The sequence below is a fragment of the Sphaeroforma arctica genome, assembly GCF_001186125.1.
Source record: "Sphaeroforma arctica JP610 unplaced genomic scaffold supercont1.1672, whole genome shotgun sequence".
Taxonomy (NCBI): domain Eukaryota; class Ichthyosporea; order Ichthyophonida; genus Sphaeroforma; species Sphaeroforma arctica.
Genome location: NW_014038886.1, coordinates 1 through 2,323, shown reverse-complemented (window position 1 = coordinate 2,323; position 2,323 = coordinate 1). Strand labels below are relative to the sequence as shown.

At 39.0% G+C, this 2,323-nt stretch overlaps 1 protein-coding gene across 1 annotated transcript; it reads left to right on the top strand.

Moving 5' to 3' along the window:
- Positions 1-147: 147 nt before the first annotated feature.
- On the top strand, positions 148-2,075 carry SARC_11408 (hypothetical protein; the record flags this gene model as incomplete). Its single annotated transcript, XM_014294506.1, has 4 exons — positions 148-153; positions 357-502; positions 1,707-1,767; positions 2,004-2,075. 4 exons carry the CDS (start codon positions 148-150, stop codon positions 2,073-2,075), a joined length of 285 nt encoding a protein of 94 aa, XP_014149981.1.
- Between the last annotated feature and the right edge of the window lie 248 nt (positions 2,076-2,323).

The window sequence follows — 2,323 nt, the reverse complement described above, 5'->3', positions numbered from 1 at the left end:
GTGTAATTTATTTTACGCACACCTGTATATGTGTATATAGTATGTATGTATATATGTATGTTTGTGTGTTTATTTATGTGTATGAATATGTATTGAAGTTTGTATATATTTGTGTATGTATATATGTATGCATATTTCTATCTGTGCATGTACGTATGTATGACGTTTCGTAGATATATACGTTTGTATGTACATGTGTGTGTGTCAACATATACATACTTGCATTAATATATATCTGGTTGTCTTCTCATAAATATTCGATTATACCGAATGATATGATATATTCTGTATTGTTTATGATCAATGAGTACTCACTTGTACAATTACTACCCTAACTATCTATGGTGTTATTATAGCCCAGAATTAGTCCACAACGGCTTGCTGGGCTTCGAAAAGAGGCGCAAGCGAAGGGGGTGGAGTTTCCGCTACCTAAAGCTCCGCGCAAGCAATTGCCGGAGCGGCCAGACAAGGGTCACAGATATGAACGCGAGAAGGTTATAAGGTAAGCATGTGACCGTGACTGTGTGTATCTGCATAGTTGTATTGACCAATGCGCTGTTTATGCCCGTGTCAGAGATACAGGCGAGAGGCGATCATAGGGTGATATGTGCGGCACTATCTTTTGTGTATGTATATAATTCTGTCGATAAATTTGCTGTTTTGTTGTTATCATAAGGTGATATGTGTGGCACTTTCTTTTGTGTATGTATATAATTGTTTTGATAAATTTGCTGTTTTGTCGTTATCATAAGGTGATATGTGTGGCACTATCTTTTGTGTATGTATATAATTGTGTTGATAAATTTGCTGTTTTGTTGTTATCATAAGGTGATATGTGCGGCACTATCTTTGTGTATGTATATAATTGTGTTGATAAATGTGCTGTTTTGTTATCATAAAGCACGGGCGAGAGAAGATCATAAGGCTGTGTGTGATGTGTGGCACTATTTTTGTATATGTATATAAAAGTGTTGTCAAATTTGCTGTTCTGTGTCTAATAGCAATTGCCATCGAGAGTTGATTACAAGGGACGGGCGTGTATCAATGGCCTGGCCCGTGCACATGGTAGTAGTAGCAGCACCGTAAGGATGCAATATGTGAACATAACCTTGTTATTGTGCATAGCCTTATCAACAACAAACGGGGTTTTTTTTTGCATTTGGTAGCGGTAAGTAGCTTCCTCCGTAAATACGTTGTATGCAGTGTGATACCTTTCCATGGGAACGTGCATATGTGTTTAGCCGAGGCGTTAACACGCATTACCACTACCTCCTTTATCCGTAGATGTGGTTTGAGGTGTGATTAAGATTTTGTAGACATGCATGACGATACAAACCTACTCGTATCGCCTAATTCCAGATATAGATGTACATATTGGCAGAGGTCGGTCTTTTACAGTTTAAGGTTTTAAGGTTTATGGGGTATATTCTACATCAGTTGCACGCATACAGATCACCACCTTTACCAGATTGCCTATCACGTGACAAGGACTTTACGTAAATGCGTGACGTATATGTTCTTACAGTTCCTTCGTCCACAAATAGATGCATGTATTGGCGGATGTCGATGTTCTTGAATCTGACCATCTATATCAGCTGCACGCTTGCAGTAAGCCGCGTATGTAAGGCGTGCACGAACACTCCACAGAGAGTGGGAGTGTGTGTGATTGTGCGTGTTCTCAATTTCCGTATACTTTGACACCTCAGGTTGAAGAAGATCGAGGAGAACATGAAGGCCATGCCGGATAAGATCAAGGAGTTCCGGGAGGTATGTCTCATTTTATATACGAATTTTTCGATGTTATTAACCCAGATAGTCATTGATATATATATATATATATATATATATAAGTATACGTTAATATCATCCACCGTATTGTCAGCGATTTGATTTAAAATTACACCGGATTCAATATATTTCAAATGGCAATGTTTAGTCTAAGTTTCCGTGTTTTCTAATCCTAAATCGTTCTATTTTTCATTGCCACGTTTTTTTGCCCACAGCAACGACGTGACGATAGAGACCAAATGCGCGCGGACGCGAAGTCGTACCTGAAGACCGAGAAATTGTTCTAAAAATAGGCGTAGTCCAATAAAAAAAATTAGATTGCACTCGTTTAAATGTTGGTAGCTGGGAAGGTGTTTCACTGCTGAACGCTGGAAGTCAGTCACTCCATCCGGTAGCGGGCATGGACTTGATACATTTTGGCTTAACGTTCTGCCGCTTCGGTGACTTTATATACACACACAAGCTATTCTATCACACTAACACTCGCGCACACGCGCCATACACGATGTGGGGTATATATATATATATATGTATA